Source organism: Bubalus bubalis, chromosome 6 (assembly GCF_019923935.1).
Source record: "Bubalus bubalis isolate 160015118507 breed Murrah chromosome 6, NDDB_SH_1, whole genome shotgun sequence".
Lineage (NCBI taxonomy): Eukaryota > Metazoa > Chordata > Mammalia > Artiodactyla > Bovidae > Bubalus > Bubalus bubalis.
Genome location: NC_059162.1, coordinates 78,122,464 through 78,145,861, shown reverse-complemented (window position 1 = coordinate 78,145,861; position 23,398 = coordinate 78,122,464). Strand labels below are relative to the sequence as shown.

Genomic DNA, 23,398 nt, shown 5'->3' with positions numbered 1-23,398 from the left:
CACTGACTCGATGGACATGAGTTTGAGCAAGCTCCAGGAGTTGGTGATGGACAGGGAAGCCTGGCGTGCTGCAGTCCATGGTGTTGCAAAGAGTCGCACACGACTGAGTGACTGAATTGACTATAAATGTATTTTCTCTTTCTCATTATTTTTCGTAATAATATTCTCTTTCCCCTAGCTTACTTTATTGTAAGATTACAGTTTATAATACATATAACACATAAAACATGTGTTCACTGACCGTTCATGTTTGGTAATACTTTCAGTCGACAGTAGGCTATTAGTAGTTAAGTTTTGGGGTAGTCAAAAGTTACACTTAGATTTTTAACTGCATAAAAGGTTGGCACCCCAAACTCACTTTTGTTCAAGGTCAACTGTATAAGTATATATGCACAAAAGTTTAATTATCAAACAAACCCAGACTTTTCTTTGTAATCAGAAAGAATACAAAGATAGTCCTGCCACCATCCTACCACCCAATTAACATTATGTCTCCACAGTTCTCTCTGTCTTAAAATACTCTTCATCACTACCCTTGACATTGACAAACTCTTATTCATCTCTTTTAGACTCAGCATAGATGTCAATTCCTCTAAGAAGCATTCACAACCCTCTCTTATGTGTTCCCATGGTATTATTTTTCCTTATTAAAGCACATAGGAAACTAGTGTATGGCCAGGGCCTACATGTGACTAAATTACTACTGCATCTCCAGTGCTTTAACAGAGTTTCTGCACAGAGTTAATACTCAACAAATATTTACAGAATTACTTAATAAATATAATGGATGCCTTCTGTTATATTTTTAGCTTCATTCTAAATTAACTTTATTCTAAATAGCAATATATTAATTTTTAGCTGTGAGTATATTCAGTTCCTTAAAATGATTCATCTGTCTTTATTACCCAGTTATTATTAATTTATTAAATTTCACTTATCTACAAGATGTTCCCTAATATAGTTTTATAAAGACATATCCACATAAAAAGTATTTTATTTTATTCAAAATAATACACATAATTTAAGTAACGTGTTATTTCAGTCCAGTTCAGTCACTCAGTCATGTCTGATTCTTTGCAACCCCATGGACTGCAGCACGCCAGGCCTCCCTGTCCATCACCAACTCCCGGAGTTTACCCAAACTCAAGTCCATCGAGTTGGTGATGCCATCCAGCCATCTCATCCTCTGTCATCCCCTTCTCTTCCTGCCCCCAATCCCTCCAGCATCAGGGTCTTTTCCAATGAGTCAACTATTCCCATGAGGTGGCCAAAGTATTGGAGTTTCAGCTTCAGCATTAGTCCTTCCAATGAACACCCAGGACTGATCTCCTTTAGGATGGACTGGCTGTATCTCCTTGCAGTCCAAGGGACTCTGAAGAGTCTTCTCCAACACCACAGTTCAAAAGCATCAATTCTTCGGTGCTCAGCTTTCTTCACAGTCCAACTCTGTGAAGAAGTTGGACTTCTTCATACATGACCACTGGAAAAACCATAGCCTTGACTAGACAGACCTTTGTTGGCAAAGTAATGTCTCTGCTTTTGAATATGCTATCTAGGTTGGTCATAACTTTCCTTCCAAGGAATAAGCGTCTTTTAATTTCATGGCTGCAGTCACCATCTGCAGGGATTTTGGAGCCCCCCCAAAATAAAGTCTGACACTGTTTCCACTGTTCCCCCATCTATTTGTCATGAAGTGATGGGACCGGATGCCATTGCCATGATCTTCGTTTTCTTAATGTTGAGTTTTAAGCCAACTTTTTCACTCTCCTCTTTCACTTTCATCAAGAGGCTTTTTAGTTCCTCTTCACTATCTGCCATAAGGGTGGTGTCATCTGCATATCTGAGGTTTTGACAAATGATTATAGTTTTATTTTTCATTTAAAAATTTTTATTGGAGTAGAGTTGATTTACAATGTTTTGTTAGTTTCAGGTTGATTATAGGTTTTTAATATCCGTAACAACTATCATGTTTGCACACAGTACCTTATAAGGTATAGTGATAAAACAAGGTTAATTCTTAAAACATGCATAAAACAATACAGTTTAAACAAATTAGTTCTGATGACTTTAAACATACATCAGGGACCTCCACTGGTAGTCCAGTGGTTGGGGGTCCACTTCCCAATGCAGAGTATATGGGTAAAATCCCTGGTTGAGAACTGGAATTCCATACATTGTGGGACAACACAGCCTGAGCCAAACAACAACAACCAAGAAAAAGATGCTGCAACTAGCACTGAGTGAAGCTAAAATAAATAAATATTTCTCAAAAAGGACAAAAAAAGAAAAGTTATTTCAGAAGCACTAGTTGAGAATCATGCCATCAGAACCAGTTTATAAATCTCAGGAAAAAATAACTCTCATTACTCTATAATCATTCTTTTTTTTACAAGAAAACATACCATTCCCCAGCTTGACGATTCATCTAATTTTCCTCAAGATGATTTTTAACAGAGCAGTACTAAAGGGCATCCCTAATAGCTCAGTTGGTAAAGAATCTGCCTGCAATGCAGAAGACGCTGGTTTGATTCCTGGGTCTTGAGGATCCCCTGGAGAAGGGATAGGCTACCTATTCCAGTATTCTTGGGCTTCACTGTGGTTCAGTTGGTAAAGAATCCGCCTGCAATGCGGGAGACCTGGGTTCAATCCCTAGGTTGGGAGGATCCCCTTGAGAAGGGAAAGGCTACCCACTCCAGTATTCTGGCCTAGAGAATTCCATGGACTGTATAGTTCATAGGGTCACAAAAAGTCAGACAAAACTGACCGACTTTCACTTCACTTTCACTAAAAGCAAGAACTCTGGAGCTGGATGTCTCGGTTTGAATTCTGTTTCACTTACTGGTTATATAACTTTGGGCAAGTTATCCTTTCTGTGCTTCAGTGCAACATAATGAGGAAAATAGTACCATATTCATAGATTTGTGATAATACGAGTAAAACATTTACAATAATGCCTGGTACATATTAGGTGCTATTTAAGAATCCACTGTAGTATTAGTTTCTTAAGGAATCTCAAAATTATTTTGCACTTTTACAGGGTCACTGGATTAAGCTGTTATTGTTGTTATTTAGTCGCTAAGTCATGTCTGACTCTTTTTCAACCTCATGGATTAAGTACATACTTACAAATATGGTTTCTTTAAAGAGAATGCAAATTTGGGTGCATGAATTTGGTTAACATATTTAAATAAATATATATTATTTTCTTGTTCACTTCTCAACATCTGACATAGATTCAGCCATATTCCAAGTACATTTCTTAAAATAAAAATGGCAACATTTTCATATTAAAGAAGAAAAAACATTGTTTTCTAGCTGTTGCATTTCTCCTTTTTTAAAATATAAACTTGTTTTCAGAGGAATTTTAAAACTAGAGGTTATGTCAATTTAAATCCCTTGCCTAACAGATGAGAAAAGAAAATCATTAATGTAATACTTGGTAAGTGCCCGTAAATGCTAGAGACAGCATTATGAAAACATTTGATAACTTACTGGATTTGCTTTATTCCAGGCAAGGCTGCTCACGTTAAGCCCTTTGGTTAGGTCACAGGAAAAGGACCAGAGTCGTTCCAAATTGGCTGGTATTGTTGATTGTTCTGAACTTATTTCTAAATCTTCTTCCTCTTCCTTCTTAGCCTCTTCTTCGACCACTTCAAGTTTTCCATCTACTAAAAAGTCTCCGGGCTCTTCAGGTTCTGGTTCTAAAATTAAATCAAATGAAGAGAAGATCATGGTGCTCTACACCCATCTGCTAAAGTTTCCAAAGAACAGCTCTGTCTACCATTGATACTTCAGACACCACTGGATCTGCTAGGTCATAACGCCCAGGGGACAGGGCACCTAAAACAGCAGCTTGAACCTGCTGCAGAATATTCTGTTGTTCTGAGCTCCACTCAAAGCTATTGGCTTTTCAGATCACTGAGTAAATGAACCAGAATAACATCCAAATGAGGAATGTGTTGCCTCTAAAATGCAAAGACGGCTTCCCTTGTGGCTCAGTCAGTAAGAAATCCGCCTGCAATGCAGGAGACCCAAGTTCAATCCCTGGGTCAGGAAGATGCCCTGGAGAAGGAAATGGCCACCCATTTCCTTCAGTATTCTTGCCTGGGAAATCCAGTATTCTTGCCTGGGAAATCCCATGCTCAGAGGAGCCTGGTGGGCTACAGTCCGTGGGGTTGCAAATAGTCTAACATGACTTAGCGACTAAACCACCACCAACAAAATGCAAAGAGATCCACTAGGAATGCGTCTGTCTGTCTTTTTTTTTTTTTTTTTTTCATTGCAGAGGACTCAGATGCAACTGCATATCTTTTACCTTAGAAGGTATATCTTGACATATTCTACTGGACCCTTGGAAATTTCACTGAGGTGGAAGGTCCCTGAAATTTTGTCAGATTTACTTCTCACCTTCCAACATGCAAATGTCTTGCCAGTAAGTTTACTTCTTGTTCACTAGGTCCAATCAACATGATACCAGCAGTGTAATGGACCAGTGTGATGTCTTGCTGAAGGGAAAGCTTGCTGCAGACTAAATTATGACATAAAGGAGGACAGTGAAGGTGTATTGCTGACCTGGCCAGCTGAGAGCAAATAGCTTTGGTTTTCCCAACAGGTGCTGAAGGGAAAAAGCATCAGCATCCACACACTGTGTACCACAAGTTGTGTTAGTTTGCTCAGGCAATGAGACTCTAACTGAAACACCAGCTGCAGCTGGAGTCACCACCTGGTTAAGCTTACAATAATCCACTGCTTCTCTCCAAGAGTCATGTGTTTTCTGTGTAAGCCAGATAGATGAGTTGAACGGTGGGAGTCAACATTCCTGCATATTTCAAGTCCTTGATGGTGGTATTAATCTCTAAGATTCCTCCAGAAAGGTGGCATTGCTATGGTTTACTATTTTCATAGGTATAGACAGCTCTAGGGGCTTCCGCTTCGCCTTCCTTAAATTAGCTCTCATTCCACAAGCCAAAGATCACATGGGGGCTTCTGCCAGTTTCTAAATATTTCTATTTCAAGTATACATTCTGGAACAGGGAAAATAACTGCAAGATGATGGGTGGACACACTGTGAGATGAACCTGAACTAAAGTTCTGTTTATCACCTGATTTTAAATCCTAGTGGACCCCAGTGATGTTTTGGGTCTCCCTGAGTTAGTGTGAACTCAGAGCCAGTGTTCAGTAATCCATGAAATTTCTGATGATTTCCTTATCCACAGTGTACAGTCCTTCTAATAAAATGCTGTAGATCTTTATGGAGAAAGCTGGGATGAGTATTAACAGTACACACTCTTGGCAATGTAGCGTGAAACATTCTCAAAGTGACCCAGTCTCAGCTTCATTCAAGACAGTCTGGTTCTATAAATTGGCTCAAGTCTAGAATAGGTTAAGGGGCTGTGACTTTGTTTTTTGGTGTTTCAAATTAGAAACACTTGACCTAGAACTTTATTGCTAATACAGATTAAGTGAGAATTTATAAGATGACTGTCTGTTATGGGATGAATTGTTTCTCTCCAAAATTCATATATTGAAGTCATAATGACTCAGAGGTAAAAAATCCACCTATGATGCAGGAGACACAGGTTTGATCCCTGAGTCAGGAAGATCCCCTGGAGAAGGGAGTGGCTACCCACTCCAGTCACCACCTGGTTAAGCTGGTGATGACTGGGAAATTCCATGGACAGAGAAATCTGTAGGGCTTCAGTCCATAGGGTGGCAAAGAATTGCACAAGTCTGTGTGACACACAGAGCACATACAAGAATGGAGTATGTCAGAATGTAACAATATTTTGAGAAAGGACTTTGAAGTGGTGATTACATTAAAATTAGACCATTAGAGAGGGTCCCAATCCATTGATTGATATCCCTATAAGAAGAGGAAATTTAGATACACCAAGAGAGACAAGGGATGAACACACACAGAGAAAAGACCATGTGAAGAGGCAGCAAGAGGGTGAACATCTGCAAGCCAAAGAGAGAGGCCTCAGAGGAAACCAACCCTGCTGGCACCCTGATCTTGGACTTTCTGTCTCTAGAATTGTGAGGAAGTAAATGTGTGTTGTCTGAGTCTTTAGTCAGATGTATATATTGCAAACATATTCTTCTAGTCTGTTGCTTGCATTTTTCCCTGCATTTTTTCCCTACTGTTAGCAGTGTTATTCAAAGAGCAGACATTTTAACTCTTGCAAAATTCTTATTGATTTTTTTCTTTTATGCCTTGGGATTTGGGGGCCTCCCAGATGGTCAGTGGTAAATAATCTGCCTGCCAATGCAGGAGATGCAGCTTTGATCCCTGGGTCGGAAAGATCTCCTGGAGAAGGGAATGCCAGTCCACTCCATTATTCTTGCCTACAGAATACCATGGACAAAGAAGCCTGGTGGGCTACCACCCATGGGGTCACAAAGAGTTGGACACAAATGAACACACCTGCACTTGGGACTTTTGTGTATTAAGTGGATCTTTTCTTATGCTAAAATCACAAATATTTTTTTCTTTTATCTTCTCCTAGAACTTTATAGTTTTAATTTTTACATTTAAATCTATGGTCCATTCTCTCCATAAGGATATCCAGTTCTTTCAGCACTGTTTTTAAAAGATCAACTTCTCTCTATTGAATTACCTTGACATGTTTGTTAAAAATCAGTTAACCATATATGTCTGTGCTTATTTCTGGACTCACTAGTCTGTTTCAATCATCTATATGTCTACCCTTAGACAAATACTCAGCTGCCTTGATTACTGTATCTTTGTAGTCAGTCACCTGTAATATAGTAAAGTCCTTCAACTTCATTCTTCTGCTACAAAATTGACTTAGTTATTCCACGTCTTTTGCTTTACCATATAAAACTAGAATAATATTGTTGACTGAATGATCTTTAAAGAAATTTCAGATGGTGGGAAATGTCTCTTACTTTTATTCACATTTTCAAATTCTAGCACTCTCCATTCTTTTCTGTAGATTCTAATTTCTGTTATTATTTTCTATCAGCCTGAAGAACTTCCTTTAACTTTTTTTTGCAATGCTGGTCCGCTGACAATGAATTCTCTCAGCTTTTGTTTATCTGAACATGTTTTTATTTCATCTTGATTTTTGAAGGATATTTTCTCTAGATATACAATTTTTAGCACAGTAAAAATATCATTGCATTGTTTTCTGGCTTCTGATATAGAAATAAGGGCATTATTAATTTCTCCCCGTATGTAATGAATTTTTTCTGGCAACTTTTGATTTTTTTTTATATAGTACTTATAATATACTTCAGTGTGCTTTTCATTGTGTTTATCTTGCTTGGGTTTCATTGAGCTTCTTATAATTATTGATTTAAAGTTTTTCAAATATACAAAATTTCTAGCAATTCTTCCTTCAAATATCTTTCTGTTCTTCCTCTTTATTCTACTACTACAATTCTAATTACATATATATTAAACCACATGACCTTGGTGACACAGGTCACCAAAGTTCTATTTTTTTAGACTTATTTCTGTACTTTAATTTGGATGTTCCTCTTACTTGTCTTTTAGTATTCTGTCAAACCCAAGCAGTAAATTTTTTCATTTCAAGTACTATGTATTGTATTTCATCTCTACAAGTTCCATTTTGTCCTATATGTAGCTTTCATTACTATCATCATTGTATTCTTATTTTTTCCTTTAAATCTTTAAGCATATTTTTAGAACTTATTCTCTAAAAGACTTTTTTTAGTGTAGTTTTAGTTTCACAGCAAAACTGAACCCAAATGAAGAGTTCCAATATACTCACACCCAGCTTTACCCATAGCCTTTTCCAGATCAACATCCTGCACCAATAGTACAGTGTTACAATAAGTGAACTCCCAGTGACAAATTATTAATACTCAAAATCTATATAGTTCACTTTAGGATTTACTCTTGGTGTTGTACATTCTGTGAATTTGGATGAGTGTACAGTGAAAAGTACCCATCACTAAGTATTATGCAGAATGGTTTTATTGCTCTAAAAATCTTACATACTCTGCCTATTCATTTCTCCCAACCTCTAATCCCTGGAAACGTCTCATCTTTTTACTGTCTCCAAACTTTTGCCCTTTCAAGAATGTCATATAGTTGGAGTGACAGCATATGTAGCCTTTTCAGATGGGCTTCCTTCACTTAGTAATATGCATTTAGATTTTGTCTGTGTCTGTTCATGGCTTGATAATTCATTTCTTTTTAGTGCTGAATAATATTCCATTGTCCGGATTTACCACAATTTTTTCATTCATTCACCTTCTGAAGAACATCTTGTTTGCCTCCAAGTTTTGGACGTTATGAATAAAGCTTCAATAAACATCTGTGTGCAGATTTTTGTGTGGAAATAAGTATTCAACTCCTTTGGGTTAATACCAAGGAGTACAATTATGGACCATATGGTTACAATATGCTTAGTTTTGTAAGAAACTGCCAAACTATCTTCCAAAGTGGTTGAACTATTGTGCATTCCCACCAACATTGAATAAGAGTTCTTGTTGCTCCACATCTTAGCCAGCATTTGGTGGCATCATGGTTTGGATTTTAGCTATTCAATAGTCATATGGTGGTATTTCATTGATGTTTTATTTTGAAATTCCTTAATGACATTTAATGATGAACATCTTCTTAAACCTATTTGCCATCAGTATATCTCTTTGTGAGGTGTCTATTAGGTCTTTTGTCTGCTTTTAAATTGTTATTTGTTTCCTTATTGTTGACTTTTAAGAGATATTTGTATATTTTGGACGAGTTCTTTATCAGGTATGTCCTTTGCATATTTTTTTTCTAGTCAGGGACTTGACTTCTCATTCTCTTGACAATGTCTTTCACAGAGCAGATTTTTAATTTTAATAAAGTCCAACTTATCAATTATTTCTTTTAATAGATTGTGCCTTTGGTGTCAAATCTAAAAAATCATCACCATACCCAAGGTTATCCAGATTTTTTCCTATGTTGTCTTCTAGAAGTTTTATAATTTTGCATATTTCATTGAAGTTCATGACCCATTTTCAGTTAATTTTTGTGAAGAGTATAAGGTCTGTATCTAGATTATTTATTTTGCCCATAAATATCCTGATGTTCCAGTATCATTTGTTGAAAAGACTATCTTTTATTTCCCCATTATATTGCCATTCCTGTTTGGTCAAAGATCAGTTCAGTTCAGTTCAGTTGTTCAGTCGTGTCGGACTCTTTGTGACTCCATGAATCGCAGCACGCCAGGCCTCCCTGTCCATCACAAACTCCCGCAGTTCACTCAGACTCACGTCCATCGAGTCAGTGATGCCATCCAGCCATCTCATCCTCTGTCGTCCCCTTCTCCTCCTGCCCCCAGTCCCTCCCAGCATCAGAGTCTTTTCCAATGAGTCAACTCTTCACATGAGGTGGCCAAAGTACTGGAGTTTCAGCTTTAGCATCATTCCTTCCAAAGAAATCCCAGGGCTGATCTCCTTCAGAATGGACTGGTTGGACCTCCTTGCAGTCCAAGGGACTCTCAAGAGTCTTCTCCAACACCACAGTTCAAAAGCATCAATTCTTTGGTGCTCAGCTTTCTTCACAGTCCAAATCTCACATCCATACGTGACCACTGGAAAAACCATAGCCTTGACTAGACGGACCTTTGTTGGCAAAGTAATATCTCTGCTTTTCAATATGCTATGGTCAAAAATCAGTTGACTATAATTATGTGGATCTATTTCTGGGCTCTTTATTCTGTTCCATTGATCTATGTGTCTGTTCTTTCACCAATACCACAATAACAACTGTAACTTAACTAACTTTTGAAGTTGGATGATGTCAGTCCTCCAACTTTTTTCTTCTTCTTCAATATGGTCTTGGCTATTCTGAGTATGATAGCTTTTTAAAAGTTCTTATCTGTCTTTTACCATCTCAGTTACCTTTTTATGTTTCTATTGACTGTCTTTAGCTTTAGCTAACGTTTTCCTGCCTATTTACACAGCTAGTAAATTTTTATTAGGTGCTGTACGTTATAAATGTTACAGCACTGAATGTCTGCATTGTGTTTTCTTCAATACAATACTGTATTGAAGTTTGTTTTGCTGAGCAGTTAACTTACTTTCAGATTAGGTTGATTTTTAAAATTAGCTTTTAAAAATTAAATTTTTTAAATTAGCTAAAAAGTTTATTGGTGGGGAGGAGGGTCTAGACTAGTCTTCATTCTCAGGTTATTCTAGCTCTACTCTTAAGGTATGGCCATTCTGGATATTTATTGAATACCCTATTTCTACCCCTCTGGCCAGTCAGAAATCAAATGTGTCACAGCCCTATGTGAACTCTGAAGACTTTTTCACTTAGAGCTTCCTGGTAGTTGTTCTTTCCTTGCCTTCTGGAGTTTTAGTCTAACATACACAGCTTATGTTTCAGTCAAAGACTAAATGATAGATTTATGGAGGTTTTTTTTTCTCTACATAATTTCCTAATATCTGATTATTCCAATTACAGTCATCTCAGCCTCTTTGATGGAGAAGGCAATGGCACCCCACTCCAGTACTCTTGCCTGGAAAATCCCATGGATGGAGGAGCCTAGTAGGCTGCAGTCCATGGGGTCGCAAAGAGTCGGACACGACTGAGTGACTTCACTTTCACTTTTCACTTTCATGCAATGGAGAAGGAAATGGCAACCCACTCCAGTGTTCTTGCCTGGAGAAACCCAGGAACGGAGGAGCCTGGTGGGCTGCCGTCTATGGGGTCACACAGGGTCGGACATGACTGAAGCAACTTAGCAGCAGCAGCCTCTTTGAACTCTTATCTGGATGTCCTCATATGAGCAAAACTGCAACACTACTATAGTTCATCAGCCTGTCCTCTCCTATGGTCTCATAATTATTTACATCCTAACTAAAAGCAGAACTACTATTTTTTCTTTTTTAAATGATCAGTGATATGTTCCTGGGCTGGAGGAAGCACAAGCTGGAATCAAGATTGCCGGGAGAAATAACAATAACCTCAGATATGCAGATGACACCACCCTTATGGCAGAAAGTGAAGAGGAACTAAGGAGCCTCTTGATGAAAGTGAAAGAGGAGAATGAAAAAGTTGGCTTAAAGCTCAACATTCAGAAAACAAAGATCATGGCATCTGGTCCCATCACTTCATGGGAAATAGATGGGGAAAGAGTGGAAACAGTGTCAGACTTTATTTTTTGGGGCTCCAAAATCACTGCAGATGGTGATGGCAGCCATGAAATTAAAAGACGCTTACTCCTTGGAAGGAAAGTTATAACCAACCTAGATAGCATATTCAAAAGCAGAGACATTACTTTGCCAACAAATGTCTGTCTAGTCAAGGCTATGGTTTTTCCTGTGGTCATGTATGGATGTGAGAGTTGGACTGTGAAGAAAGCTGAGCACTGAAGAATTGATGCTTTTGAACTGTGGTGTTGGAGAAGACTCTTGAGAGTCCCTTGGACTGCAAGGAGGTCCAACCAGTTCATCCTAAAGGAGTTCAGTCCTGGGTGTTCATTGGAAGGACCGATGCTGAAGCTGAAACTCCAATACTTTGGCCACCTCATGGGAAGATTTGACTCATTGGAAAAGACCCTGATGCTGGGAGGGATTGGGGCAGGAGGAGAAGGGGACGACAGAGGATGAGATGGCTGGATGGCATCACCAACTGGATGGACATGAGTTTGGGTAAACTCCGGGAGTTGATGATGGACAGGGACGCCTGGTGTGCTGTGATTCATGGGGTCGCAAAGAGTCAGACATGACTGAGTGACTGAAGTGAACTAATGCAACTTTAGAAAGTTTCTATAACCTTCATTTCATTCATTCAAAAATTGAAAAATTGAATTAAATAATCTCTCAAATCTTTAAAAATATTGTAGCCATAAGAACAGGAAGAATGCCTGTGTAATAAAATTAGGGAGAGGTAATAAAAGCTAGAACCTGGAAAGTATCAATGGCAATGGAAAGGGGTGTTTGACTATGCGAGAATAATTCAATATTGGAACAACAGAGAAGAAAGAGCTTATGAGGTTTTGAATCTACGAGACTATCTCTTTCTTTGGGCTTCTAGGTCTGGACTCTTCTGCTATTCCCTTTTAGTGCTGGAAACTATATAAAAATGTCTTCTGATAAGTGATGTGTGTGTATGTGCTAAGTCGCTTCAGTCATATCTGATGCCTTGCAACCCCGTGGACTGCAACCCACCAGGCTCCTCTGTCCATGGGGTTCTCCAGGAAAGAATTACCGGAGTCGGCTGCCATTTTCTTCTCCTTGATAAGTGATAACTCAGTTTAAAGATTGCATTTAGAAATAATAATACCATTTTATTTTTTTAATTACTTGAGCTTGTCTAAAAGCGATTATATTTAAATATCTTTTTTAAAGTATAAAATCTTTATTTCAAAACAACACTATTTTTTTAAAAGATGTTTTAGTATAAAATGTGTTAAATACCTTTTAAAATAGGAAGCTGACGATAAGCTGCAAGTTTTGGCTGAAATATATTTTCCATTATAACTCGTTCCATAAAAAATAAGTCTTGCTGAAACTTATCAGATTTAAATACTGCATCTGAGTTGTCTTCTTCTTCATCACGAACTTTAGCCAGAATTACATTTTCAATATCCATTAGAGAACTACCTTCACTAACTGTAATATACAAATATGATGCAATGGTAACATAATTCAAATATTATAATATTAGCTGGTTTGTACATTCTAAAGATTTATCAATGACATTTTGCCATCACTATTTGTATTCCTCCAGTATTCACAACAACTTTAATAGTTACTTATTGAATGTCTTGTAGGAACCAAGCACATGCAAGATATACATATATTATCTCATTTTGGAATCAAAAAATGTGCTGTTTTCAGAAAATAAGCAATGATAACTCATAAGGTAATTTGTATCTCCATATATTTTTATTCAAATTGAAATTAAATCATTATCAGTCTTCATTACACCTTCAGATAAAGGTTTAATTTATTGCTTTATAGGAATACTACACTGCTGTTGTTTATTAATGCTATAACAAATTACCAAAAATTTAGTGGACTAAATTTAAAGTTCTAGATTAAATTTAAAATTAAATTTAAAGTGGATACAAATTTAAAGTTCTCTAGGTTGGAGATCAACCCAGGTCTCACTTGGCCAAAACCAAAAGGTTATTAGGGTTATGTTCCTTTCTGAAGGCTCTAGAGAATTAATTTCCTTGCCAGTTTCTAGAAGCAACCACCAACCCGCCATCCATCTTCAAAAGACAGCAACATTGCATCTCTCTGATGGTCCTGCCATTATATCTCTCTCTGACCAGAAATGGAAAAAATACTCCAAAGTACCCATTTGATAGGTTTGGGTCCACTCAGATAATCCAGGATAACCTCCCTCTTTTAGATCCTTAATGTAGTCACATTTGGATAGTCTCTTATCTCATGTAAGGTAACCTATTCATAAGTTCCTGAGATCAGGATGTGTATATATTTAAGGAATGATATTCTACCTATTACTTAGTTAAAACAGAATAAAGGGGAATCCTGCATCCATGAAGATGGAGTAAACACACTTTTCCCTATTCCTTTGCTAAATACAACTAAAAATCTTGGGACATTAATTTTTTTTTTTTTTTTTTTTTAGAGGAAGCCTTTGAAAGCCTTTGTCAGAAGAAGGCAGAGGAAAAAGATTGCTCAGGACCCAGGGAATGACACAGTGGTGTGTTTCCTGGACTTCTTATTACTGCAGATACTCCAGACAAACCTCCTCTCTTTAGCCAAAACCCAGGAAAACAACAACCTTGAAAGAAAGAAAACTTTTAGGATATAACCATTTCTCTGCAAAAATTCTAGCCCCACCCATTCCACAAATATCACTAGCCAAGCGGGAAGTCTAGACTTCCATTCTTGCCAGTTCTAACAAGGCTTTCCAATCTCCCAGCCTTCCAGTGGGTGTGGTGTCAGAAAACGCTCAGTAAGGAGCTAGGACTTTCAATCCTACCCAAAAAAGAAAAAAGTGACTGTGCTGCCCTTTGTGCAATGTCAGTTAAGATCTCTTGGGAAACATGGAATTCCACAGCTATTTGGCAGTAACAAGGTTCTTCCCAATAGTCAGAGTTGGACTGGTACAGTCAGAACTTACAGAACTGTCCCAAAGTAAAAAAGCCAAGTTCCAATCCATGGTGTCAGGAAGTGTTAATGAGGTGTTCCTATCCCTCCCAGCCATGTAGGTATCAATGGAAGTTAGAGCTCACTATCTACCTTACACAAGGTTAGAGCTCCCCATCTAACATTACAGAACAGAAATGAGATGATCCCCTCTCTCAAAGTAATTGAAGGGCAAGTGAAAAATATGGATTTCTACTCTAGTAATGGGTGCTTCCCAGGTGGTGCTAGTGGTAAAGAATCTGCCTGCTGATGTAGGAAACGTAAGAGACCCAGGTTCAATCCCTGGATCAGGAAGATCCCCTGGAGTAGGAAATGGCAACCTTCTCCAATATTCTTTTTTTCCCCCCCAATATTCTTGCCTGGGAAATTCCATGGACAGAGGAGCCTGGTGGGCTACAGTCCATGGGATTACAAAGAGTCAGAAACGACTGGGTGAACGTGTGCGCACACGCGCGCACACACACACACACACACACACACAATGGAGCAGTAAACCCCACTTTTACTTTCACCTGGCGGTAATGGAGCAGTCAATTTCCCTGTCAAAATAGTGTCAAACAAATCCTGCTAAAAATGAAGTTTAAACAAGATCCAGTTCTCAAAACATAATACCCCAAGTCTCTAAATTTCAACTGAACGTCACTGATCAAAGAACCAAGAAAATCTCTACTTAAATGAAACAAACAAAAAAAAAACAAACAAAATCAATAGAAACCAACACTAAGATGACAGAGATGCTTAAATTATCTGACAACAGATAAAATATATCTAACATAAAAAATATCTGACAAAAAATTCAACAGATGGGCTCAACAGCAAAATGGAAGGGATAGAGAAGAGAATCAGTGAACTTGAAGAGAGAAAAATAGAAATTACCACATCTGAAAACCAGAAAGAAAATAATCTGCAAAAAAAAAAAATATATATATATATATATGAATAGAGGCCCAGAGACCTCTAACAAGATATATAATATTCACATCATTGGGGAGAGGAGAAAAGGATGAGACCAAAAAAGTACTTGAAGAAATAATAGCTGAAATCTTCCAAAATTTGGCAAAGAAAAACATACAGAATTAAGAAACAGTGAATTCCAAAAAAGATAAACCTAAAGAAATTCACACCAAGATACACCATACTCAAGCTTCTGAAAACTGAAAACAAAACAAAAATATACAAAGCACCAAGGAAAAAATACTGTCTTATATACAGAGGGAAATAAACTAAAAACCTTCTGTATATCAAGGGAAACCATCAATAAAATGAAAAGACAACCTACTGAATGGGAGAAAATTTTTGCAAACCATATATCTGATAAGGGGTTAACACAAAAAGCTCAAAGAACACAATAGCAAAAAAAAAAAAAAAGACAGAAGATAAGCTAAAGAGACATTTTTCCCAAACGGCACATGAGATGTTCAACACCACCAATTATCAGGGAAATGCAAGACATTAAGTTAAGTGGTCCTTTTCATCATAGGGGACTGGAATGCAAAAGTAGGAAGTCAAGAGATACCTGGATTCAGGCAAGCTTGGCCTTGCAGTGCAAAATGAAGCAGGGCAGAGGCTAAACGAGTCTCACCAAGAGAATGCACTGGTCATAGCAAACACCATCTTCCAACAACACAAGAGAAGACTCTACACATGGACATCACCAGATGGTCAATAGTGAAATCAGATTGATTATACTTTTGCAGCCGAAGATGGAGAAGATCTATACAGTCAGCAAAAACAAGACTGGGAGCTGATTGTGGCTCAGATCACGAACTCCTTATTGCCAAATTCAGACTTAAATTGAATAAAGTAGGGAAAACCACTAGGCCATTCAGGTATGACCTAAATCAAATCCCTTGCATACAGTGGAAGTGACAAATAGATTCAAGGGATTAGATCTGATAGAGTACCTAAAGAACTATGGTCAGAGGTTCATGACATTGTACAGAAGGCAGGGATCAAGACCATCTCCAAGAAAAAGAAATGCAAACAGGCAAAATGGTTATCTGAGGAAGCCTTACAAAGAGCTGAAAAAAGAAGAGAAGTGAAAAGAAAACGACAAAAGGAAAGATATACCAATCTGAATACAGAGTTCCAAAAAATAGCAAGGAGAGATAAGGAAGCGTTCCTCAGTGATCAATGCAAAGAAATAGAGGAAAACAATTCCTTCAAGAAAATTAGATACCAGGGAACATTTCATGCAAAGATGGGCACAATAAAGAACAGAATGGACCTAACAGAACCAGAAGATATTAAGAAGAGGTAGAAAGAATACACAGAACTATACAAAAAATATCTTAATGACCCACGAAGGTGTGATCACTCACCTAGAGCCAGACATCCTGGGATGTGAAGTCAAGTGGGCCTTAGGAAGCATCACTACGAACAAAGCTAGTGGAAGTTATGGAATTCCAGCTATTTCAAATCCTGAAAGATGATGCTGTGAAAGTATTGCACTCAATATGCCAGCAAATTAGGAAAACTCAGCAGTGGCCACAGACTGGAAAAGGTCAGTTTTCTTTCCAGTTCCAAAGAAGGGCAATGCCAAAGAATGTTCAAATTGCCACACAATTGCACTCATGTCACACACTGGCAGGTAACGCTCAAAATTCTCCAAGCTAGGCTTCAACAGGACATGAACCGAGAACTCCCAGATGTTCAAGCTGGATTTAGAAAATGCAGGGGAAACCAGAGATTAAATTGCCAACATCCATTGGGTCATAGAAAAAGTAAGAGAATTCCAGAAAAACATCTCCTTCTGCTTCACTGACTACACGAAAGTCTTTGAGTGTATGGCTCACAATAAAATATAGAAAATTCTTAGAGATGGGAATACAAGACCACTTTATCTGCCTCCTGAGAAATCTGAATGCATGTCAAGAAGCAACAGTTAGAACCAGACATGGAACAATGGACTGGCTCTAAATTGGGAAAGGAGTTCGTCAAGGATGTATATTGTCACTCTGCTTATATAACCTATATGCAGATTACATCATGCAAAATGCCAGGCTGGATAAAACACAAGCAGAATCAAGATTGTCAGGAGAAACAGCAATAACCTCAGATATGCAGATGATGCCATTCTTATGGCAGAAAGTGAAGAGGAACTAAAGAGCCTCTTGATGAAGGTGAAAGAGAGAGGGAAAAAGCTGGCTCAAAATTTCAACATTCAGAAAACTAAGATCATGGCATCCGGTCCCATCACTTCATGGCAAATAGATAGGGAAACAATGGAAACAGTGACAGGCTTTATTTTCTTGGGCTCCAAAATCACTGCAGATGGTGACTGCAGCCATGAAATTAAAAGACACTTGCTCCTTGGAAGAAAAGCCATGACCAACCTAAACAGCAGAGATATTACTTGCCAACAAAGGTCCATCTAGTCAAAGCTATAGTTTTTCCAGTAGTCATGTACAGATGAAAGAATTGAACCATAATGAAGGCTGTACACAGTGAAGAATTGATGCTTTTGAAGTTTGGTGTTGGAGAAGACTCTTGAGAATCCCTTGGACAGCAAGGAGATCAAACCAGTCCGTGCTAAAAGAAATCAACCCTGAATAGTCACTGGAAAGACTGATGCTGGAACTGAAGCTCCAATACTCTGGCCACCTGATGAGAAGAGCCGACTCATTAGGAATAAGACCCTGATGCTGGGAAAGTGTGAAGGCAGGAGAAGGGGATGACAGAGGATGAGATGGTTGGATGGCATTACTGACTCAATGGACATGAGTTTGAGCAAGCCCGGGGAGTTGGTAAAGGACAGGGAAGCCTGGTGTGCTGTAGTCCATGGGGTTGCAAAGAGTTGGACACAACTGAGCAACTGAACAACAATGTTAAGTGAAATAAAACAGAGAGAGAAAGACAAATACTGTATGATTTCACTCATATGCAGAGTATAAAAAATAAAAACAAAACTCATAAACAAATTGATGGCTATTAGAGGGGAAGGAGGTTGAGGGGTAGGTGAAATGGCTAGAGAGGGAAGTTTATAGAGTGACAGTAACTAGACTTATTGTGGTGATGACTTTGTAGTGCACACAAAGATCAAATTATTATATTGCACACTTGAAACTAATATAATGTTATAATTCAATTATCCCAATTTTTAAAAAACTGAAATAAATGAAATCTTACTTTTTTCTAAATTACTCCCTGCCACCGTTTGTTCCCAGTCTTTTGAAGGTACATTTGCTTTACTACTTGAGTCAATCATAGATCGTTTTGGTGGTAAAGATGAAAGTTCCATAGCATTGTAAGAATCATACAAATCCCAAGCCGTGGACATTATACCTAAATAAAGAAAAGACAGGTAAACATTACTTTAAACCAAATTATAATATTTTAGCTTATATATAGCTAGCTAAAGCAAAATCTAAGGTAAGAATATCTATTGTTCTGGGAAAAAACTATTGTTTTACAGCAATGGCAAGAAATAGTTAATAATGCCCATGGATTGTAGCTTGCCAGGCTCCTCTGTCCATGGCATTCTCCAGGTCAGAAAACTGGAGTGGGTAGCTCCAGTGATGATGAAGCTCCAGATGATGATGATGAAGATCATCATCTTCAGGTGATCTTCCCAACCCTGGGATCAAGCCCAGGTCTCCAGCATTGCAGGCAGATTCTGTACCATCTGAGCCACCATGCTAACGCTAAGTCACTTCAGTCGTGTCCGACTCTGTGCGACCCCATAGACGGCAGCCCACCAGGCTCCCCCATCCCTGAGATTCTCCAGGCAAGAACACTGGAGTGGGTTGCCATTTCCTTCTCCAATGCATGGAAGTGAAAAGTGAAAGTGAACTCGCTCAGTCGTGTCCAACTCTTAGCGACCCCATGGACTGCAGCCTACCAGGCTCCTCCATCCATGGGATTTTCCAGGCAAGAGTACTGAGCCACCAGGGAAGCCCCAATTTTAGTTTCGGTAAATCATTACATTTGTTCATTGGATAAAATATAATTAACCTAAGAAACAGAAAACCTAGGAAATAGATACTATGTACATGCCATAATTATGTACAAGTTAGAATAATAAATCAGGATTGTGACTTCCTAATTCTATACTATCATACACAATTGAAATCTTATTTTAGCTACTATCAGAAAAATGGTATTCCTAACTATACTTAAGTTTTGAGTATTTCTGAGTGTAAGATTGTGTAAACAGTTTTTAAAAGTTTTAAAACATTGTTTCTATCTACTGGTTTAATTCAGACTATAATAACAATTGGCCATATAACATTAATAGAAAAATAATTTTATTTTAGCTGAGTAAAAAGACATGATTACTGTAAAAGAAAAGGTAAATAAGACTTACATTTCCATAACCTAGAAACAACTGGTAACATTTTCGTGCATGTCCTTCCAGATTGACATAAATATATATGTGTTAACACATGAACAAATACACATGCATTTTTTAATTAAAATGATCGCATATCACACATACTTCTTAAAAGAGTTTTTACTATACTATATAATATACATAGAAAACAAACTGTCTTTATGAAATGTACCAAGTTTTAGAATTTAACTGTATTTTTAAAAGTTAGCCAGGAACACTAATACATTCATTGAATTATCCATTTATTTGAAATGCAACTTCTATAATAAAGTATTGCATGTGGACTGTTAGGTAGGAAACTTATTGTCAGTTTTTCTGAATCTTTACAGAGGCAAGTTCAGCTAAATTGACATTTCTGGCTTCTCTATGTCCCTCATTCATACATTACCAGGCAAAGAGAAATGACTAATCCTACAGGAAAGTTTAGGAGATGGAATTACAATTTGGCCACTTCTGGATTCTTTTATTAAGTCTGCTCATTTGCAGAAAGCATGAATTCTCATCTGTTCTCACCCATGCACAGAAGGTCTGCGCTTTCTAGCTGTGCCAATTATTGTTGGTAAGATCTATTCTGAAGGGAAGAAATAGCAAGTCCACTCAGCTGTGGATGAAAGGCTACATGTTTCAATTAGTATGTTTCATCAGTAAAGGCACTTTTTAAAATTTCCATCTCTTCTATTGATCCATAGTCTCAATATATACTTGATTTTTGTCAAATTCTTTAGTATAAACTGTAGCATTGGTTTTAAAAATTCCAATTGGAGTATAGTTGATTTACAAGGTTGTGTTAGTTTCAGGTGTATAGCAAAGTGAATAGGTTATATACATGCATATATCCACTCTCTTTTATATTCCTTCCCCATATAGGCCATTAGGGAGTACTGATTAGAATTCCCTGAGCTAACTAAGAAAAAAGTACTAATATCATATGTGAAAGAGAGGATGTCCCTGCAGATTCCATGAACATTAAAAAGATAAGAAGGAACACTATGAACAAACTATCCCAATAGATTTGACAATCTTGATGAAACTGACCAATTCCTTGAAAAACACAATCTGCCAAAACTCACACAAGAAAGAATAGACAATCTGTATAGCCCTATCTCGATTAAGGAAACGGAGCCATAATTAATAATCTTCAAAAACTAAAAGCACTGGGCTCAGATACAAGTATTGAATTCTACTAATAATTTAAGGAGAAAATTGCACCAATTCCCTGTAACATCTTTCAGAAGATAGAAATAGAGGGAATACTTAACTCGTACTTTGAGGCCAGCATTACTCCAATACCAAAAACAGACCATAAGAAAGGAAAATGGCAGACCAATAACTTTCATGAACATAGACGCAAGAATCCTCTACAAAATGTTAGCAATCAAATCCAACAATATATAAAGAGAATTACACACCACAACTAAGTGGAGTTTCTCCCAGATATGCAACACTAGTTCAACACTGGAAAATTGATTGATGTAATACATAATATCAGGCCAAAGAAGAAAAATGACTTGGTCATATCAACAGATTCAGAAAAGGCATTTGGCAAAATCCAACACTCATTGATGATAAAAACTCGCAGTAAACTAGGAATAGAGGCAGAACTTCCTCAACTTGATAAAGAACACCTACAAAACCCAATGAGTTTCTTCTAGAAACTAGAAAATATTTCACTAAGATCAGGACAAGGCAAAGATGTCTCCTCTTACCACTCCTTTCAACATCATACTGGAAGTTCAAGCTAATGCAGTAAGATAAGAAAAAGTAAATGTTAATAAAAGAAATACAGAATGGAAAGGAATAAATAAACTGTTTTTGAACTCAGATGACATAATCATCTATATAGAAAACCTGAAAGAATTAACAAAAAAACTACTGAACTACTAAGTGATTACAGCAAAGTTTCAGGGTACAAGGTTAACACTGTACAAAAATCAATCTCTTTGCTATATATTAATGATGAATAAAGGAATTTGAAATTTGAAACAATATGATCTATATTAGCACCCAAAAGCGAAGTAGGAATAAGTCCAACAAAATATGTACAAAACGTATGTAACAAAATATGTACAAAACGTAAGGAAGACTACAAAACTCTGATGAACAAAATTAAAGAATGAAATAAATGGAGAGATATTCCATGTTTATTGATAGTATGACAACTCAGCATTGTCATGATGCCTATCCTGCCCAAATTGATCTATAGATTCAATGCAATTTCAATCAAATCTAAGCAAGTTACTTTGTGTATATTAACAAACAGATTCTAGGGGAGACTCTCAAGATGGTGGAGGAGTAAGACGTGGAGATCATCTTCCTCCCCACAAATACATCAAAAATACTTCTGCCTGTGGAACAACTCCTACAGAACACCTACTAAATGCTGGCAGAAGACCTCATGCTTCCAGAAAGAAACCAACACATTGTAAAGCAGTTTTCCTCCAATTAAAAAAGAAGTGAACTGACAAAAAGGAACTGATTCTAAAGTTTACATAAAGGGACAAAAGACCCAGAAAAGCCAGCACAATATTGAAGACAAAGAACAAAATAGGAGCACTGACACTACTCAACCTGAAGACTTACTACACTGCTACAGTAATCAAGATAATGTGCATGGAACAGAATAGAGAGCTCAGAAATACACTGACATTAACATAGTCAGCTAATCTCTGTCAAAGGAACAAAAATAGATGAAGCAAAGATAGGCTTTTCAACAAATGGTGCTGGAACAAACTGGACATCCAAGTGCAAAAAAAAAAAATTAATCTAGATACAGATCTTACATCCTTCAGGAAAATTAACTAAAAACTTGTTTTAAACCTAAAAGTAAAAGGCAAAACTAGAAAACTCATAGAAGAAAATATAGGCAAAAATTTAAATGACCTTGAGTATGGCAATGACTTTTTAGAAACAACAGCAAAAGTACAATCTATTAAGCAATAATTGATAATCTGGGTTTCATTAAAATTAAAAATGTCTGCTCTGTAAAAGAAAATGTCAAGAGAATAGCAAGACAAGCCACACACTGGAAGAAAACATTTGCTAAAGATACAATTGAAAAAGGACTGTTGTCTAAAATATACAAATATCTTTTGATCCTTAACAATAAGAAAACAAACAACCAAATTTTAAAATGGGCCAAAGAACTTAACAGATATCTCATTAAAAAAAAAACATACAGGTGGCAAGTAAGTATAGGAAAATATACTCCTTATCATATGTCATCATGGGAAAATAAGTTAAAACAAAAAATGAGGGGAATTCCCTGTGATCCAGTGGTTGGGACATGGCACTTTCACTGTGGGAATCAGGGTTTGATTCCTAATTGGTGAACCAGAATTCCCCAAGCCACACAGCATAGCCAACCCCCACCCAAACAAACAAAAATAAGTTACCACTGCACACTACTAGAATGGTCAAAATCTGGAATACTGACAACACGAAGTGCTAGTGAGGATGTGAAACCACAGTAACTCTCCATCACTGCTGGTAATGGTACAATCAATTTAGAAGGCAGTGTGGCTATTTAAAAAAAAAATAAAAATACTGTTTCCATACAATCCAATAATCACACTCCTCAGTATTTACCCAAAGGACTTAAAAACCTATGTCTACACAAAAACTTGCACATAGATATTTATACCAGCCTTACTGATAATTGCCAAAACTTGAAACAATCAAGATGCCTTTCAGTAGGCAAATTAATAAATTAACTGTTGGTACATCCAGATAAAGGATAATTAAGAATCTGGCTACCTATGGTTTTATAAACCTTCTATGAGGGAGGATAGGATTTCAGGGAGTCTCTGTGTATAGAATTCAGTATGCATTGGGGTATTTGTTTGTTTGGGGTTTTTTGTAGGTTTTTTTTGTTTTGCTTAAGTACCCATTGTATAGTCAGCTATGGTTTTTCCAGTAGTCATGTACAGATGTGAGAGTTGGGTCATAAAGAAGGCTGAG

At 37.3% G+C, this 23,398-nt stretch overlaps 1 protein-coding gene across 1 annotated transcript in view; it reads right to left on the bottom strand.

Annotated features, from left to right (window-relative positions):
- Positions 1-23,398, bottom strand: part of DNAI4 (dynein axonemal intermediate chain 4) — a 118,049-nt gene that overhangs the window by 44,996 nt on the left and 49,655 nt on the right. The window contains 3 exon segments of the mRNA XM_025288503.3: positions 3,493-3,701; positions 12,403-12,597; positions 18,238-18,393. Coding sequence (XP_025144288.3) covers positions 3,493-3,701; positions 12,403-12,597; positions 18,238-18,393 — 560 coding nt within the window.